The sequence below is a fragment of the Procambarus clarkii genome, chromosome 18 (assembly GCF_040958095.1).
Source record: "Procambarus clarkii isolate CNS0578487 chromosome 18, FALCON_Pclarkii_2.0, whole genome shotgun sequence".
In the NCBI taxonomy this organism is placed as follows: domain Eukaryota; kingdom Metazoa; phylum Arthropoda; class Malacostraca; order Decapoda; family Cambaridae; genus Procambarus; species Procambarus clarkii.
The window spans coordinates 43,768,004-43,787,202 of record NC_091167.1 but is presented as its reverse complement, the minus strand read 5'-3'; the positions used below and the strand labels follow the sequence as shown (position 1 = coordinate 43,787,202).

Here is a 19,199-nt window from a genome sequence, read left to right as displayed (position 1 = left end):
AAAATGTCGTCAACATACCTGCAGTATATGGCCGGTTTCAAGTTCATGTCGACTAAGACTTTTTGCTCGATGGTACCCATGTAGAAGTTTGCAAACAGGACACCTAGGGGAGAACCCATGGCGACCCCATCTACTTGCTTATACATGTGCCCATCCGGGCTCAAGAAGGGTGCCTCTTTAGTACAAGCTTGGAGTAGTTTCCTCACAAAACAGAACGCTTTAAAAGAGATTAACGTCGTCTATGCCTTCAAATGCCCTCTTGGGGACTGTAAGCTCCAAAAAAACCCGTATATAGGCAAGACAACAACATCTCTTTCTAGGCGTTTAACGATGCATAAGCAACAGGGCTCCATTAAGGAACATATAATCTCTTCCCACAACCAAACCATCGCCAGAGAAATCCTAGTAAACAACACAGAAATCATCGATAGATACAGCGATAGCAGGCGGCTTGACGTTTGCGAGGCACTACACATCAAGAAGTCAACACCAGCAATCAACAGCCAATTAAAGCACAACTATATTCTACCCACCTCAAGACTCCGCTCCAATATAGAAGCATCAAGAAATATGGACCAATAGGCTTTCTACATACACTTCTATTCAATACCCATTGTTTCGTGTTCTGTCTTGTGTTGATGAAATTAATACCCTATTAATGCCACCTCAAGTCTTTGAAAATGTAATAAGTTTTACGAAACGCGCTCGTGTCGCGTCAGACTAGAAATAAAAATGAATTTTGGAGAATTGATTTTTGATTTACCTCCAACAGTGAAAAGAAATGTACGAAAGATTGAGAAAATTCGTGTTAGAATTATTAATCTTATTTTTTCGGTCATATTTAATAATATATATATATATATATATATATATATATATATATATATATATATATATATATATATATATATATATATATATATATATATATATATATATATATACCTGACCGCGAGCAGTGAAGAAAGAAACAGTTAATACTAGGAAAAGAATGATTTTATATATGAAGAGAGGTTGAGAAAGCTTAGTTGACCTGCATGTGTAAGACTGAGAGAGGTTGAGAAAGCTTAGTTGACCTGCACATGTAAGACTGAGAGAGGTTGAGAAAGCTTAGTTGACCTGCACATGTAAGACTGAGAGAGGTTGAGAAAGCTTAGTTGACCTGCACGTGTAAGACTGAGAGAGGTTGAGAAAGCTTAGTTGACCTGCACGTGTAAGACTGAGAGAGGTTGAGAAAGCTTAGTTGACCTGCACGTGTAAGACTGAGAGAGGTTGAGAAAGCTTAGTTGACCTGCACGTGTAAGACTGAGAGAAGTTGAGAAAGCTTAGTTGACCTGCACATGTAAGACTGAGAGAGGTTGAGAAAGCTTAGTTGACCTGCACATGTAAGACTGAGAGAGGTTGAGAAAGCTTAGTTGACCTGCACGTGAAAGACTGAGAGAGGTTGAGAAAGCTTAGTTGACCTGCACGTGTAAGACTGAGAGAGGTTGAGAAAGCTTAGTTGACCTGCACATGTAAGACTGAGAGAGGTTGAGAAAGCTTAGTTGACCTGCACATGTAAGACTGAGAGAGGTTGAGAAAGCTTAGTTGACCTGCACGTGTAAGACTGAGAGAGGTTGAGAAAGCTTAGTTGACCTGCACATGTAAGACTGAGAGAGGTTGAGAAAGCTTAGTTGACCTGCACATGTAAGACTGAGAGAGGTTGAGAAAGCTTAGTTGACCTGCACGTGAAAGACTGAGAGTGACATGACTGAAGGATAGAGCTGATAACCCATAAGAAAAGGACACAAATAGGTGTTAAATATATCAACACATAATAGAACACGAAACAATAGGTGCTCAACTTATTTCTGTCCCCCCACACTCCAGGGACAGAAACGGTTGGGTATGTTTCCTTTCAAGAGATGCCTGTGTTCACCTAACAGTAAACAGGTACTGGAGTGCTAGGCAGCTGTTGTGGGGTTGCATCCTGAGAACGGTCAGTTGCTGGCATAGTGGGCCACGATAACCCTATGTCCTGTGGCTTCCTGTCCCCGTCATTGGGAGTTTTTATTATAAATAAATTGGATACACTTATACTCAGGGAAGACTTGGGTAAATAATTCTTTGGAAATAGAGTTTTTGATTTATGTAACAAATTACCGGGAAACACAATTGAGGTGAGATCTCGCCCTGCCTTGGTAACTGTATTGTTCACTCATCTGTTCATATCTCACCTACGGTATCTGTGCCGAGGGGATGAACAAATCTTAATTACCGTTGCCCCTAATTACTCAACATAAATCAACAGTTAGAACGATAACAAACTCAAGTCCCAGACAACACTGATATCTTATTACACTCCTTGAATATGTTCAATATCGTCACTGCACACAATCTCAAGTGATTGTGTGCAGTGACTACATCTATAAAACTACTGCAGAGGTAATCCTGACCTTAAGCGCTTCCTCGAGGGCTGTATCAGAACCCCAAGGGAACCCCAAGGGAACCCCAAGGGAACCGCCAAGGGAACCCCAAGGGAACCCCGAAGAGAACCCCAAGGGGAACCAAAGGAGGAATACATATCTATTCTACTTAATAATCCAAGAGTGCCACTTAACCGAGGCAGAAATGCCTTACATATCAAGGGTCCTAAACTGTGGAATGATCTCCCTAATGTGATTAAAGACTGTTTTACAGAGAAATTAATAAAATACACAATTAATATTACATAACCAAACTGACTCACATATCCTCACCCTACATGTCGAGCTGTGTTTATTGTTATTGTTAACATTAATTACTATATTGGTACTGTTGTAAACAACACCAGTTTCTAAATATAACTTAAAAATGTTAAATCCTTGGCTAAACCTCTTTAACAATTGATAAATCCTAACTTACTTCTCAATAACACCATTAAACTTTAAATAAATCTCCTGATTATCCTCACGTTATGTCAGAGACGCTCTGCGTAGTGTAGCGTTACTTAATGTATATTGTTGACCGAGGAATCCTCCACAGTGTCGTGTATCATGGGGGTATGTATGTAGACTTTTAAATAAAATATATTATTTTTTTGGGTGTACAAAAGTTTGGGTGAGGTGACAGAGCATATGCCAGAAGACGAATAGTAAACTGACAACAAATTTGCTACAAAGATAAAAAAAAAAATAAACGGCCAACCTACTCATGAAAAACTCCCCAGACACCAAACATAACGCCCTGAAGGAAACCAACGTCGTCTATGCCTTCACATTCCCACTTGGGGACTGTAAGCCCCAAAGAGCTCAGTATATAGGCAAGACAACAACGCCTCTTTCTAGGCGATTAGCAATGCACAAACAACAGGGCTCCATAGAGGAACATATAATCTCTTCTCACAACCAGACCATCACCAGAGAAATCTTAACAAGCAACACAGAAATCATCGATAAATACAGTGATAGCAACGGGCTTACCATAGCCCATGTTACTTGGAACTTTTGTTCCAGGTAGCGAATCTTTAACAACAACAACAGTGATAGCAGGAGACTCGACATCAGCGAGGCACTACACATCGAAAAGTCAACATCAGCAATCAACAGCCAATTAATGTACAACTACATTCTACCCACTTCAAGACCCCGAACAAACATAGAAGCATCAAGAGGAAGTTGCAGATTCTGCAACTCCGCTGATCAACTGTTGTTTCCATTCCGAATCTCCATGGATATTTGTATCCAAAATGGATTCTTGCTGTTACTGATTCTCTCTCCCGCGTCCTCCTCCTCCTTGTCCATAATGACTGGGATTGCCAGCTGCAACTATGTTGTACCATCGTACAGATTCACTGGTTTGTGCTTCTTTCCTAATTTCCTCAATTATCTTGTCACAGTGCTGTTGCCTGACAATACCTCTAATTTGTTGAAGAGTCTTGGGTATGAAGTATTCAATAAGGTCTCCTTCAGCGCCTTCAGCAGCCAGCACATCTGCTCGTTCATTCCCACATATTCCAACATGGGAGGGGATCCACAGAAACTTGATGACTCTTCCCTGCTGGGTTCGTATCCTCACAGCTCTCTTGATCTCAGCAACTATCGCAAGATTTTCTGCCCGATTTTTACTTAGGCTTTGCAGTGCTGCTTTTGAATCACTCATGTTGTTTAATTCATCATTGGTGATTATAGTCAAGTTGTGTTGTATTGCACATGGCTCTTGTTGTCCTGTACTTGCTGTATGTAGATGTGAGTGAGCCACAAGGACTCGTGGGAACCTGTATATCAGGCAGGTGAAGGATAAGATGACTGACCCAAGCCACAAGTGGTCACTACACTGGACATAGCATGTGTGGGGCTGGTGCCTGCGGGATGTGGGGCCAGTGCCCCGGTAGTGGGGAGGTAGGGCCTGGTGTTGGGGGTCTGGGAGACAAGTGGGCACTGTGGTGGCATCAGTGTGCGACAGACCGCCCGAGGACCACCACCACGCCGCTCCGCTCCCCTCAGGTCGGTCCAACCAACCTAACGTTGCTCACTCCGTCGGTGATGTTATATAGTGTGAGGCGCCCAGACACGTGATGGAGGGGCTGGATACATACACAAACAGTGCAGTAGTGTACAGTCCGGGGCGTGATGTACGTGGTTACATCTTCCTCCGCCCTCCCTCCCCGGTACCATGGTGCTCAAGTCTTTACCAGTGTTTTGTTGATTTAAATGTTGCCCCGAGGGGCGAGTTTATTGGGCAGCGCCACTCATCCTGTGAGTGGACACACCGCCATAGCAGCATGTACAACACTCCCCAATAGGAAGAAAACTTTGTTCACAGGAGGTTGACTAACACAGGAGGTGTTCTTCACGAATACATGCAGCGTCACTAACACAGGCGGGTGTTCTTCACGAACACATCCAACGTCACTAACACAGGAGGTGTTCTTCACGAACACATCCAGCGTCACTAACACAGGAGGTGTTCTTCACGAACACATCCAGCGTCACTAACACAGGAGGTGTTCTATATGAACACATACAGCGTGACTAACACAGGCGGGTGTTCTACATGAACACATGCAGCGTCACTAACACAGGCGGGTGTTTTACATGAACACATGCAGCGTCACTAACACAGGAGGTGTTCTACACGAACATATCCAGCGTCACTAACACCGGAGGTGTTCTTCACGAACACATGCAGCGTCACTAACACAGGAGGTGTTCTACACGAACATATCCAGCGTCACTAACACCGGAGGTGTTCTACACGAACATATCCAGCGTCACTAACACCGGAGGTGTTCTACACGAACACATGCAGCGTCACTAACACCGGAGGTGTTCTACACGAACACATGCAGCGTCACTAACACCGGAGGTGTTCTACACGAACACATGCAGCGTCACTAACACCGGAGGTGTTCTACACGAACACATGCAGCGTCACTAACACAGGCGTGTGTTCAACCTTCTGTTGCCTGGTGCTGTACCTTCTCCAGAGCAGCTGTGTCCTTCTGAAGATGAGGTCTCTGTGCTTGGATACAGTAAACCAAATGGGGAGCACCGAAGATTTATACAATTGAATCACTACCTTCTTTTCCAAAGTCAAAAGTACGCTTGATTATTCCAAGGATTTGGTTAGCTTTTTTGACTGCTGCCCCTACCTGCTGTGCTGCCCCTACTTGCTGTGCTGCCCCTACCTGCTGTGCTGCCCCTGCCTGCTGTGCTGCCCCTACCTGCTGTGCTGCCCCTGCCTGCTGTGCTGCCCCTACCTGCTGTGCTGCCCCTGCCTGCTGTGCTGCCCCTACCTGCTGTGCTGCCCCTGCCTGCTGTGCTGCCCCTACCTGCTGTGCTGCCCCTGCCTGCTGTGCTGCCCCTACCTGCTGTGCTGCCCCTGCCTGCTGTGCTGCCCCTACCTGCTGTGCTGCCCCTACCTGCTGTGCTGCCCCTACTTGCTGTGCTGCCCCTACCTGCTGTGCTGCCCCTGCCTGCTGTGCTGCCCCTACCTGCTGTGCTGCCCCTGCCTGCTGTGCTGCCCCTACCTGCTGTGCTGCCCCTACCTGCTGTGCAACCTTCAGTGAGTGGTCGATTTTGATTCCCAGGTCTTTTCTTCATCAATCTGCTGTAATGTAACGTTGTTAGTTTGGTAGTTGTGGCATGGGTTGTTATGCCCCCCACATGCATGGTCTGCCAGTAACAAGCATTTGCCAGTCTTCTGACCATTTGTGAAGATCATGTAGATCTTTTTGTAAAACTTCAACATCATTTTCATTTGACTTCAGTATCACGAAGACCCAAAACAGAAAACGGGACAGTACGTCACTTTCGCCAGCCGCTTCCATTTTCTAGTACGACAATTTTTGGTGTTCGACCGTCGCAAAGCGACGTTCTTTGTACGACAGGTTGATTACGTTATCCATTCTTCTGTTGTTCCATTTGTTCTATGTTCTTGTACTTTCCTTGCCAGTCTTTCATGTGGTGTCTTATCAAAGGCTTTAGCAAAGTCTATGTATTCAATATGTACAAGAAGTTCTTTGTTTGAGTAGCTGGTTACCGTTTCCAAAAGTTTGTTATTTTGCGTTACCTTGCGTTGATTTCAGGTATCAACGTCCCACGGCCCGTTCTCCTACCAGGTCTCCTGGTTGCAGGCAGGATGGTTGGTAAGGCAGGATTTATTTTGAAAAAACTTGTTGCGTTGATTTTACTGGATAGTTCGCTGTGAGATGACGAGTGAGTCCCTCAGAAGTGCCTCCATGAGCCTGGAGATGTGTGTCAGGCCAAGCTGGTCGGTCCGTAGTTTTCTGCTGAGCTCTTTCTGCCTTTTTTCTTGAAGATAGGGGTGACATTTGTATATTTCCAACCTAAGGAAACCACTGCTTGGTCCAGAGATTCTCTAAATAGAAGTTTCAGTGGGAGACAGTTCATCTGCCAGTTCCTTTATAGCTTTGGCTTGTGTTTCATCAACACCTAGAGCGTTGGAATTTTTTACTTTATCAATGACATTTCCTGGTTGTTTTGGACGTCATGGGAATATCCCCAAACTGCTTCTCTTCCTCTGCTCCACACATGTGTCTGGATATTGGTGTTTTGTCTACTCTCTTGAGTGTGTGAACATCGATGTAGAGTATTAACTTAGAGTGGTGACTGCCTTTTAAACATCGAATATAACTTAATTAGTATCATCTTCAAGGGTCCCTCATAGTTTTTGGTCTTTGCTTTACTTATGAAGGCATCAAAATACTTTGGATCTTTCTTAATGTTTTCAGCAAGTTTTCTTTCACTGTTCGTTTTGGTTGATCTGATTTCCCGAGGAGCTGAATTTGATGCCGTTCTATATACCTCATAATCTGTGTGGTTCCTGGTGGCTTGGGTCCTCTTCCAGTGTTTGGGTTTTGCTGTATTGTTCTCTTTCACTGCTCCCGTCATCCATGGAGTTAGTTCACCTTTCCTTCCTTCTTGGTACATATTTTTGTAACAAGTTAATGTATCAGTTGTCTTATATAGCACAATTGGTTAAAATATTGGACCACAACAGTCAGACTCGTTCATGTGTTGAAGGGCTTAAGCTATAAGGAAAGACTGAGGGACCTTACCACACTGGAGGAAGCGAGAGATAGGGAGACATGATAACGACATATAAGATTCTAAAGTAAATTTCTAAGGTAGACAAAGCAGCGTTGTTCAAAACTAGTAACAGAAGAACGAGGGGAAATAGATGGAAATTGGAGATGCATTAAGTCACATGGACGTCAGAGAGAACGTTTTCAGTGTCAGAGCTGTCAGTAAGTGGAACAGGTCAGGCGTAGAAGTCATTGAAGATAATGCGATTCAAAGAGTTAAATGTAAATATGATAAATATGATAAAACCGTGAGAAATGAGTCATTACATTAATCTAAAACGTTCCGAAGGTTGGGTTAGGAGCCTAGCTCGACTTTGTAAGCACATCTAGGTGAGTACACAGGGCCTTGCGGCTAAGTGGCAGCCCGTCCTTAGACCAAGTCCATTACATCCAGCGGTCAACCCCACAGACGCATTCATCAATTTTACGTGCTGTTCATTCAAAACAGGAATTTTCTCAATATAAATTAATATTACGATATATAAGCATATGTTAGGTTAGGTGTTTAGGTTCTGTTGGCGATTATTTGTATTTGTAGTACGTGGGTGAAGCATTTACAGCGTTGTGGTTCGAACAAAATTCGTCAGTGAAGCACTTGTTCCGGATATGTTCGAACGTCAACAGTTGTGAGTCGTGTGTAAACCGGTTTTCATTCATAACAGGGGGTTTGGCGGGTGGATGGAATCACTTTTGGGTCTTTGAAGAACGGGCTGAGGTATTTGTAGTACGTGGGTGAAGCATTTACAGCGTTGTAGTTGAAACAAAAGCCGTTTGCGGGAGGAAGGTGCAATGCAACAATGCATTGACGTCCCATAAGCAGCGGAAGGCGGGACGGAGACATGGACACTATGGCGCCCTTGTGGGGGGCTCCTCGGCCGTTCAGGGCTCTTCACCCCCCAAGGGTCCCCGCCGAGTACGACCTTCACTGTTGTATTCTCTATATATTCCGGGCGCCTGCACCCTCACCTCTATAGTTTATATAGGGAAATAGAGACAATTCGTGACCGGTGCGCAACTCACCCTTCACCAGCTGCCTGAGTGTTGTTGTTGTTGTTTAAGATTCGCTACTTGGAACAAAAAGTTCAAAGTAGCACGGGCTATGGTGAGCCCGTAGTGTCTGAGTGTTGTTCCCCACGCTCGTGTTCCCTCAACACTAACCTCCAGATGTTGTGCTGTTTAGTCTTGTATACGGGTGTGTGGCCATGTTGCAAGGGCCACAGTCAGGTTACCATTGGGTCGAAAATTGTGTAGTCGAGTCGCGAATTTTCTGAAACTGCAAAGTGCATTACACGTGACATAGAATCATAGATGAATGACCGGCATACTCGCCGGGAACAGCACTTTTTCAATTAATAGCCGCTCCCCCCCCCCCTATCCTTATCTCCTGGGCTGTGATTGGTTATCCATACTAGTCGTCGCTACATTGTACTCTTGCTATCTTTGTCATTACTCATAAAGAACCGTTCCTTACTTATTGCTACAGGGAAGGAGGAGGAGGAGGATGCTGCATCACTCCACTTGTGTATTAGTTCTTCGCCTTAACCTTCAAAATCAAATTAAATCAAATCAAATGTTTATTCAGGTAAATTACAAACATACAACAAGGCGAGATACAAAACATTGATGGATTTATAGATAGAGCTAGTACACACAAGGCCTGAAGCCACTATTATGCAGAGCGTTTCGGGGCAGGAAAAACACTAAGACTAAAACTTAATACTAAGGGTGAGGGTGTGTGAGTATAGCTGGCCGAGTACTGCTCCCTTTACCTCTTTAATTTGGCCGACACTTTGTCGTATAAATGTTAGTCTTACAGTGTAGGTAGCGAGGGCCAGCCAGGTGGGCCAGCGGGCGGGGGACGAGGAGGAACGGACAATATTTTCCTGGTAAAAGATGAGTAACGGCGGAGCAGCAAGAGTAGCAGTGTTATCAGGAGTGGGGGATATCTCTCGACCCTGGCTGCTGGTACGCGGCTCAAGGCTGCAGCACGGCCACCACCCTCCACTCTGGTTACACAAACACATGCACACGCGCGCGCACAAACACACACATACACACACACACACACACACACACACACACACACACACACACACACACACACACACACACACACACACACACACACACACACACACACACACTGTGTATTGTTCAATCACACCTGTTGATTGACGGTTGAGAGGAGGGACCAAAGAGCCAGAGCTCAACCCTTGCAAGCACAATTAGGTGAGTACAATTAGGTGAATATACATACACACATACATGTGTGAATGTGAAGGCTGGGCAGACTGCATATTTCTGGGCTGCCAAAAAGTCTTTGATACGGTACCGCACATGAGACTGCTATACAAACTTGAGAGGCAGGCAGGAGTAAGCGGAAAGGCCCTAGCATGGGTGAGGAACTACCTAACAGGAAGGAGCCAGAGAGTAACGTTAAGGGGCGAGAAGTCGGGCTGGCGAACAGTAACAAGTGGAGTACCTCAAGGATCGGTGCTGGGACCAGTTTTATTTCTAATATACGTTAACGACATGTTTACAGGAGTAGAGTCCTACATGTTGATGTTCGCGGATGACGCAAAGTTGATGAGAAGAGTTGTGACAGATGAGGATTGCTGGATCCTCCAAGAGGACCTGAACAGGTTGCAGAGATGGTCAGAGAAACGGCTACTGGAGTTCAACACGAGCACATATAAAGTTATGGAAATGAGAATAGGTGATACGAGACCAAAGGGACAGTACACAAACATGATCAGTGTATTGTTCAGTCATGATCAGTGTATTGTTCAGTCATGATCAGTGTATTGTTCAGTCATGATCAGTGTATTGTTCAGTCATGATCAGTGTATTGTTCAGTCATGATCAGTGTATTGTTCAGTCATGATCAGTGTATTGTTCAGTCATGATCAGTGTATTGTTCAGTCATGATCAGTGTATTGTTCAGTCATGATCAGTGTGTATTGTTTAATCATCACGAGTTGATTTTTCCCTTATGAGTTATCTTAGGAGTATTAACAATATTGTCCTTCATTAGAAGACAGTTTATTGGTGTGCGAGCAACGATAGCAGGATAATCAAGCACAACTATTCATTGATCTTTCGTATTTATCTTTAGATATGATGGCAGCCAGCTGTACTCGCCAAATTGTACTCACCTATTTGTGCTTGCGGGGATTGGGCTTTGGCTCTTTGGTCCCGCCTTTCAACTGTCAATCAACTGGTGTGCAAATTCCTGAGCCTACTGGGCTCTATCATATCTACATTTGAAACTGTGTATGGAGTCAGCCTTCACCACATCACTTACTAGTGCATTCCATTTACTAACTACTCTGACACTGAAAAAATTCTTTCTAATATCTCTGTGGCTCATTTAGGTACTAAGTTTCCACCTGTGTCCCCTTGTTCGTGTCCCACCCGTGCTGAAGAGTTTGTCTTTGTCCACCCTGTCAATTCCCCTGATAATTTTGTAGGTGGTTATCATGTCTCCTCTTACTCTTCTGTTTTCCAGGGACGTGAGGTTCAGCTTCTTCAGCCTTTCCTCGTAGCTCATACCTCTCAGTTCCGAGACAAGTCTGTTGGCATACAGCTAAATCACACACACACACACACACTGTGTGTGTGTGTGTGTCTGGACTTCCTGCTTCACGTTCTTCTCCTCTTCCAGGGTGTGGAGGCTGGGTTCCCGGCACCACAGCCTCTCTTCCAGGGGTTCTATTTCCTTATTATACACATAACCATTTTCATGAAGAAATATGTGTAACTATAAATTAATTTTCTAATATGTGAAACATTTACAGCTTACAGAGCAGAAACTGTCAACATCAGCGCAGGAGGACCAGGACGTGTGTTGAGGCAGCGCTCATCTTCTGCGAACAACAATGGCTGACGGCAAGGACATTGGAATATTGGTACTGCGAGTGTTGGTGGGCTTGGTGTACACGGTGTACTGCGTGCTCGAGGCCCTGGTACTGACCTTCATACCTCGCAGATACCGCAGGAAGAACATCAAGGGCCACATCGCCCTGGTGACGGGCGGCGGCTCTGGCATCGGTCGACTCATGTGTCTGAAACTGGCGCGGAGAGGCGCCATCGTCGTCACCTGGGACGTCAATGAGGAAGGTAACCACCACAGCCGCCTCACCCTCCACTATACAGTCACCTCACCCTCCACTACACAGCCACCTCACCCTCCACTATACAGCCACCTCACCCTCCACAACACAGCCGCCTCACCCTCCACTACACAGCCACCTCACCCTCCACAACACAGTCACCTCACCCTCCACTATACAGCCACCTCACCCTCCACTACACAGCCACATCTCCACAGCCTCCATCTAAATGGAGGGTGGATCTAAAGCTCTTTTTGGCGAATATGAAATTGAATCGTGAGAAGGCGTCCAACAGGGTGACCCCTTTGCTCCTCTCCTTTACTGCATAGTCATCAAACAAGTCACAGAGGTCCTGTCCAGTGAGCTTAACATCTGGTTCTTGGATGATGGTGCCCTAGCTGGTTCCCAAGACTCCCTTCTGGAGGACATCAGAAAAATCCAGGAGCAAGGTGCAACTTTAGACCTCACCCTGAACTCTTTTAATTGTGAAATAATATGTTCCAACCAGGGCATCATAGGGAGAATAGAGGGTGTTCTGCCAAATATCCATATAACTAAACCTGAAGACAGCACACTCCTAGGAGCACCCCTTAGGGTTAAAAGCCATCGATGAGGTCCTTGATAAGAAAATCGCCAACCTTAAGAGGATGGATGGGAGGAATGAGGATATTGATGCTCATGATGCACTTTATCATCACTAGATGATATCATTTCATCACTCATCACCAGATGTCTGTCCCTCCCCAGGTTAACCCACTTTCTGAGGTGTTCACTATCCTACAGTAGCCAAAACCTAGGTGAGTATGACCTGCTGCTGAAATCAATGCTAGATAAAGCCCTCAACCTCTCTCTCAATGACCTACAGAGTAAACAAGCCTCTCGTCCCGTAAGAGCTGGGGGGCCTCGGAGTTCGAACAGCAATGCAAATCGCTGTACCAGCCTTCCTGTCCTCCTCGGCATCCGACGACCTTGTGAAGGAAATTCTACCTGCTACCTACATCAGCTGGCAGGCTTACACGATCCCAATTTTGTACGCTGTGTCACCAAGTGGGCCTTTCGTGCAGGCCCATCACCTCAACCACCACCCTCAAAAGCCCACAAGCAATCTAACTGGGATGGCCCCATTGTAGACCAAGTTGCTGCAGAGTGCCTGGTTGCTGCAACAAAGCAGCATGACATTGCTTGCATCACAGCAGTAGCAGCCCCACATGCAAGGGACTTTCTGCTAGCAACCCCCAATGTCGGCAGCTGGCACACGTCTCACCACATGCCCACAGAATTGCTGTGGCCCTCTGCTTTGCTGCCCCAATCCACACCAGATATAGGTGTATTTGCGGCGAGGTGGAGGCTGACAGGTATGGCCAACATGGCCTACTCTGCCAAAGTACAGGGGAATGGCAGTCAAGGCAGAGTGAAGTTAATGACATCATCAAGAGGAGCCTCACCACAGCTGGATGCCCAGCTGAGAGAGAGCCCCGTTACCTAACACTCCGTAACTCTGTTGATCTTATTGATTACTCAGATGGTATCAATGTGAACCCCTGGAAGAATGGCAAGCAGTTAGTTTGGGACTTCACGTGCGTAACAACTCTGGCTAATACCTATATTGCCTTCAGTGTTGCACAACTGATTCCCTGTAGGTGGCGTTGCCACTCACAGGGAATCAGCCAAATCCCGTAAGTACAGTGAACTGGATCACCACTACAATTTTGTCCCCATTGGTTCTGAGACACTCGGCGCCTGGGGTAAGAGTGCCACTATTTTTTTGAAGGAACTGGGTTCTAGGCTAGTTGAAACAACAAGAACCTAGAGCTGCCAGCTTCCTTTTCCAGCGCCTCAGCGTGGCAATATAGAGCAGAAATGTACACTGCATTCAGGGTTCCTGCCCGCCATCTGAGGAGCTGGAGGAACTCGACAACTTACGATAATCGTCTTAGTATTTTTTTTTGTAATTATTATTCATGTCTTTTTTGCCCCACGCCCCAGCGTGATTATACCTCATAGGATCAATTCTATAGTGTGATTGCCGAGTTCCTTGTCCGAAACTTGGGAAGGAATCACACCGCGATCAGCTCGGGGAGACATGATCACTACCTCCATAATGCTCAGAGGAGTAACATAGGAGACAGTACTCACCATTTTTTATTAAGATATGGCTGAAAAACTTACCACGTGGTGACCACCAATGTTGCTCAGGGTATAGTGAGGAGCAGTTGCTGGTAACCCCACCCCCCCACGGACGTCCACCAAGGTCCCCCCCCACGGACGTCACCAAGGTCCCCCCCCCCACGGACGTCCACCAAGGTCCCCCCCCCCCACGGACGTCACCAAGGTCCCCCCCCCACGGACGTCCACCAAGGTCCCCCCCCCCACGGACGTCACCAAGGTCCCCCCCCTACGGACGTCCACCAAGGTCCCCCCCCCACGGACGTCCACCAAGGTCCCCCCCCCACGGACGTCCACCAAGGTCCCCCCCCACGGACGTCACCAAGGTCCCCCCCCACGGACGTCACCAAGGTCTCCCCCCACGGACGTCACCAAGGTCCCCCCCCACGGACGTCCACCAAGGTCCCCCCCCACGGACGTCCACCAAGGTCCCCCCCCACGGACGTCACCAAGGTCCCCCCCCCCACGGACGTCACCAAGGTCTCCCCCCACGGACGTCACCAAGGTCCCCCCCCACGGACGTCCACCAAGGTCCCCCCCCCACGGACGTCCACCAAGGTCCCCCCCACGGACGTCACCAAGGTCCCCCCCCACGGACGTCACCAAGGTCCCCCCCCACGGACGTCACCAAGGTCCCCCCCCACGGACGTCACCAAGGTCCCCCCCCACGGACGTCACCAAGGTCCCCCCCCACGGACGTCACCAAGGTCCCCCCCCACGGACGTCCACCAAGGTCCCCCCCCACGGACGTCCACCAAGGTCCCCCCCACGGACGTCACCAAGGTCCCCCCCACGGACGTCACCAAGGTCCCCCCCCCACGGACGTCACCAAGGTCCCCCCCCCCCACGGACGTCACCAAGGTCCCCCCCCACGGACGTCACCAAGGTCCCCCCCCCACGGACGTCACCAAGGTCCCCCCCACGGACGTCACCAAGGTCCCCCCCCACGGACGTCCACCAAGGTCCCCCCCACGGACGTCACCAAGGTCCCCCCCCCCACGGACGTCACCAAGGTCCCCCCCCACGGACGTCCACCAAGGTCCCCCCCCACGGACGTCACCAAGGTCCCCCCCCCACGGACGTCACCAAGGTCCCCCCCACGGACGTCACCAAGGTCCCCCCCCACGGACGTCACCAAGGTCCCCCCCCTACGGACGTCACCAAGGTTCCCCCCCCCACGGACGTCACCAAGGTCCCCCCCCCCCACGGACGTCCACCAAGGTCCCCCCCCACGGACGTCACCAAGGTCCCCCCCCCCCCACGGACGTCACCAAGGTCCCCCCCCCACGGACGTCCACCAAGGTCCCCCCCTCTATTTCCATAAAGCTGTGCATCCCCCAGTCAACCCCGTTCTCGCACTTGCTTATAGTTAATATCTTGCTTATGAATAAGTGCATATGTGACATACTAATTTATTGAATATTTGAGTTTACCTTGAAAAGCTGAATTGAAAACCACAACCTAACCTAACCTTCTTAGTATGTTAAGATATTACAATTAGTACTGAACCTATACTTATATTGATATTACAGTTTTATAAAAATAATAAAACAAAACTAAAATATTTAAATAAATTGTAAAGTAACTCAGGATATTGTCAAATTTTGTATAAAATCTCTATTGTTTAATAAAACTGAGAGAAAAAGTTAGTGCCTTGAAAAAAATATGGCTTGGAATATGTCACATGTGTACTTATTTATAAGCGAAATAATGACTATAACCAATAAGTCATATATCTGCTATCTTGTACGAGAGCAGGTTGCCCCAGTAGACAGTAACAGTTGCCTGTGGTGACAGGTAACGCGGAGACAGTGCGTCAGGTGGTGGAGCTGGGCGGACAGTGTCGGGCCTACACCGTCGACCTGTGCAGCAGGCACGCCATCTACGCCACCGCCGCTAAGGTCAAGCAGGAGGTCGGCAAGGTCAGTGTAGCTCACCTTAACTACTCATCTCACGTACTATACTCCCCAGCTTGTGCGGTGTAGTTCATTTTAAGTTATAAAACTTTCACTTTGTTCTGCTCTCAATTATTTTTGCCAATATATTGAATCCTTTATTTATCATCTGTATCCTAGTTTTAATAATAATAATAATAATAATAATAATTATTATTATTATTATTATTATTATTATTATTATTATTATTATTATTATTATTATTATTATTATTATTATTAATTATTCAGGTAAGAGTGCATACATGCAAAATGAGTTACAAGCAGAATTTTGGATAACTAGATATAGCTGGTATATACTAGCCTAAAGCCACTAATAAGTGCAGAGTTTTGGCCGTGTGGAAAAAACTTAAATAAGTAAGACTTTAAACAAATTGACATCAAAAGCATGAACTGAACTGAAGTAGAAAATATGAAGGACAATAATTACATGAATGGAACAGCAGATAGTAATTTTAACTAAATAAATAGATGGACTACAATTTTTTTTTCAATTTATACTTGGCAGATAACAGCAGTTATATAATTTAATCATTACAGGTTAATCATTAATCACCTTAATGTTTGAAAATAGCAAGACTTTGATTGACATTTAGGAGGTAAGGTAGGTTACATGGAGTTGCATAAGTAGTACATAGTTTTCTCTTAAACTGGTTGACATGCGAAGCAGACCACGCATGTCAACGAAACGCTTGGTTGTAATTATTGTCATTTTTGTATTTTTCTACTTCAGAACATTTTAACTTACAATCTCAATTAGTTTTAAGTCTTTATCAGAGTCTATACTTACTCTACCTAGAAATCCAACATTCGTCTTGTATCCCATTTTGTATGTATGTACTTTTTTTAAATAAATATAATAATTATTATTACACTTACAAAACCTGTACATCTTTCATGAATCATGGCGCCATTAAGCAGTGTGTGAGCTCCGAAGCTCTAAGAGGTTGTCTGTCAGAATAAAACCTTTGGGTTGTGAAATTTCCAAATTCGTTAACCGTTTAATAAATGTAAACAAACCCGCCATAATCAAGGAAGGATGTACAGGTTTCGTAAGTGGTTATGAAGATTCTTGATGACTGGTGACGGAGAGCTGGTGGAGTGGTGACTAACGGGCACCACGACCCTCCCGCAGGTGGACATCCTGGTGAACAACGCCGGGGTGGTCACCGGCAAGAGACTCCTTGACTGCCCAGACGAGAACATCATCAGGACCTTCGACGTCAATATTATGAGTCACTTCTGGGTGAGTAGTGGCGCTGGCCTTTGTGTATGGTGTCCTTCTTAAGGTGTCGTCACTGTGTATAGTGTTCTTCTTAAGGTGTCGTCACTGTGTATAGTGTTCTTCTTAAGGTGTCGTCACTGTGTATGGTGTCCTTCTTAAGGTGTCGCCACTGTATATAGTGTTCTTCTTAAGGTGTCGTCACTGTGTATAGTGTTCTTCTTAAGGTGTCGTCACTGTGTAGAGTGTTCTTCTTAAGGTGTCGCCACTGTGTATAGTGTTCTTCTTAAGGTGTCGCCACTGTATATAGTGGCCTTCTTAAGGTGTCGTCACTGTGTATAGTGTTCTTCTTAAGGTGTCGTCACTGTGTATAGTGTCTTTCTTAAAGTGTGGCCACTGTATATGGTGTCCTTCTTAAGGTGTCACCACTGTATATGGTGTCCTTCTTAAGGTGTCACCACTGTATATAGTGTCCTTCTTAAAGTGTCGTCACTGTGTATAGTGTCCTTCTTAAGGTGTCACCACTGTATATGGTGTCCTTCTTAAGGTGTCACCACTGTATATAGTGTCCTTCTTAAGGTGTGGCCACTGTCGTGTCCTTCTTAAAGTGTCGTCACTGTATATAGTGTCCTTGAGGTGTGGCCGTTATATTTTGTGCTCCTCTTAAGGTGTGGCCGTTATATATGGTGCTCCTCTTAAGGTGTGGCCATTACATACTGTGTCCTTAATGTGTGGCCGTTGTTTATGGTGTCCTTTGTAGTGTGTGGTATCAAGGGGCCCCTAATAATTCATCAGATGTTAACTACTTATCCTAGGCTTTTATCTTATCAGGGAGCCACTGATAAAGTTAAATAAAACTAACCAACTCTACTCTTCACCTCTACTAACACGAGCGCATCAGCGGCGCACACTCTGGAGTCACCGGGTATTGAACCTATATATGAAGAAGGGGTTTAACGCCATACAAACTAGGCTCAGAACTGGGCTATCGTCATGTGTTCACACCATGGCTGAGCAACAATGATTTACTCTCTCTCTGCTAGTCTTAGGCTGACCTCCTCCTGGTTCCCCTTGGTTTTCTTTATGCTGTCGTCCCGCCTGCAACTATTTCTCTCACTCTTCTTAGAAACTCTCACAAGGACAAGCACAAAAATAGTTGTACTAACAGACAAACATTTATTACAAACATTAAGAGAATACAAGTAATAAAGTATTATTATTGGTTCTACAAAATTGGTTCTATTAACCATGTATTGGTTCGAAAATAATTGCGCCACACTTCCATATGATGTGTTACTCAGTTTAATTGCCTCTGCTAGACTGCTGTTTGTACCTCTTCTGCAACACATTGTGCATCAGTCACCGCGACGTCTGGGCTAGGCTTTGTACAATTTTATATTTATTTATATATACTGTACAAGAAGGTATATTGGGTTTATGAGAGTACAGAGCATTGATGTTTTTACATTCTTGCAAAGCCACTAACACGCATAGCGTTTCGATCCGATCTTTAATATAAAAAGATAATTTTAATTAGGTAGTTTGCAGCAAAATTTGAAGAATATTAACAGGTACATGGTCTGGGAGGCTTGGTCGAGGACCGGGCCGCGGGGAAGCTAAGCCCCGAAAACACTTCAAGGTTACCTACATTGTAAGAAAATTTTAATAATAATAATAGGTACATTGTAATAAAATTTGAGGATTATCAACAGGTACATTGAAGCATAATTTGCGCTCAACATAACAACTACGATATAAGTTGATAGCAGTGATTACAATGGTGAAGTTCCATGTCTTAGGCACCTATACTGGGGGAGTGGGTAACACAAGATACAGGGCAGGTTTGAACCACTGGGTAGGAAACTATGAGGATGAAAGTAGGTACTTTTTGTTTTACTTCTGAATAAGGCATAAGTTGGACAGCTTTTTAATTCGTTAAGGAGTGAGTTCCATAGACCACGTCTCTATTTGCATAGTGTGTTTACACAGATTTAATTTGACTGGGGATATCAAAGATATATTTATTTCTGGTGTTTTGATTATGGGTTCCATTACATCTGTCACGGAAGAGTTTCAGATCAGGATTTGCATTTAGGAACAAGGTTTTGTACATGTAAGTAACACAGGAGAGTGTGTGGATTGAGTATATTTTTAACATATTTAAGGATTTAAAAAGA

General features: G+C 45.6%; 1 protein-coding gene across 1 annotated transcript in view; it reads left to right on the top strand.

Annotated features, from left to right (window-relative positions):
- Positions 1–4,333: 4,333 nt before the first annotated feature.
- Positions 4,334–19,199, top strand: part of LOC123754464 (epidermal retinol dehydrogenase 2) — a 38,236-nt gene continuing 23,370 nt past the window's right edge. The window contains exons 1-4 of the mRNA XM_045736901.2: positions 4,334–4,463; positions 11,365–11,686; positions 15,643–15,767; positions 16,936–17,046. Coding sequence (XP_045592857.1) covers positions 11,446–11,686; positions 15,643–15,767; positions 16,936–17,046 — 477 coding nt within the window. The 5' untranslated portion in view covers positions 4,334–4,463; positions 11,365–11,445. The remainder of the gene's footprint in view (positions 4,464–11,364; positions 11,687–15,642; positions 15,768–16,935; positions 17,047–19,199) is intronic.